Source organism: Sphaeroforma arctica (genome assembly GCF_001186125.1).
Source record: "Sphaeroforma arctica JP610 unplaced genomic scaffold supercont1.3957, whole genome shotgun sequence".
Taxonomy (NCBI): domain Eukaryota; class Ichthyosporea; order Ichthyophonida; genus Sphaeroforma; species Sphaeroforma arctica.
In genome coordinates, this window is record NW_014036601.1 from 1 (window position 1) to 1,414 (window position 1,414).

The 1,414-nt window shown below is 43.0% G+C and overlaps 1 protein-coding gene across 1 annotated transcript; it reads left to right on the forward strand.

The window, feature by feature from the left end:
• Positions 1–616: 616 nt before the first annotated feature.
• On the forward strand, positions 617–857 carry SARC_13951 (hypothetical protein; the record flags this gene model as incomplete). The annotated part of the gene is made up of 1 exon (XM_014291918.1): positions 617–857. A coding segment is annotated over one exon (241 nt), but the record flags the coding sequence as incomplete, so codon positions are not given.
• Positions 858–1,414: the final 557 nt, after the last annotated feature.

Here is a 1,414-nt window from a genome sequence, read left to right on the forward strand (position 1 = left end):
TTGTGTTTGTGTTTGTGTTTGTTTATATATGTACACACATACACACACACACACACGGATATATATATTATATATATACATTTATGGGAAATAGCTTTATATATCATATTGGATAATGTGATTGAGTGAGCGCATGTAAATAATATTACAAATCACTCAACTGCAACTCAGTGTTACAACGCACTGTAGCAGTGGCAATTATTAACATATCTGTTGTGAGTTGTGAGGTAGTTTGGTTGCTGATAACGACGACATACTCAGTGTCAACAAAGTGTTTCACATAAAAAACAGTCAAACGACACTTGTGTAAGGATATGAACTGCAACTCGCGATATCGACTGCAATTCCTTTCTGTATGCAGTCTACTCACATACACCTTGCGTGCAACTCTGTCTACTCACATGCACCTTACGTACAACTCTGCCTACTCACATACACCTTACGTACAACTCTGTCTACCCACATACACCGTACGTACAACTCTGTCTACTCACATACACCTTTCGTACAACTCTGTCTACTTACTTACACCTTACGTACAACTCTGTCAACTCACATACACCTTACGTACAACTCTGTCTACTCACATACACCTTACGTACAACTCTGTGTGCAGGTGCCAGACCGTTACATCCACGCCTTTTCATCGAGCAGTGAGTCCGAAAGCGAGAGCAGTGACGCCACAACTCAGCGCAAGCGCAAACGTGCACCAGCTAACAAACCGAGGAAGCGTGTGACTAAGAAGGACACCTCAGTCACCAAGCCCCGCGGAGCCAAGACCAAAGGCTACAGTGTGTACCAGAGCGACGGTAGCGATGGCAGTATACAGGAGAGCGACAGTGACTGGGACGGCGGAGGTATGTGTGTGTGTGGGAGTGTGGGATGGTAGGGGTAGTAGTGTGGGTGTGGGTGTGGGGTGCTGAAATGGGCAGAGAATGGGCAGAGAATAAGCTACACCTCTTACTCAAGTCTTACTGCGGTCCCTTTTGTCCAGTCTCAGATTCATATTATTTGTCCTAAAAATGGGACATTGATGTCAATTTGTAGTTGTCACTTGAAATAATTCCAAAGTATAGCCTCAGATTCTTATTATTTGTCCTAAAAATGGGACTCTTCTTTGGTTTTATTGATGTCAATTTGTAATTGTCACTTGAAATTGTTACAAAGTATAGCCTCAGATTCTTATTATTTGTCCTAAAACTGGGACTCTTTTTTTGGTTCAATTGGTGTCAAGTTAGAATTGTCACTTGAAATAGATCCAAAGAATAGCCTCAGATACTTATTATTTGTCCTGAAAATGGGACTCTTTTGCAGGTGGCAGCAAGAGGGCCAAAAAAGTGCTACGGACAAGGCGAACGGTATGTGCACCGAGCGGATGTGGTGGCTTGCGACATGCCTGCTAAGTGTCTGTGTG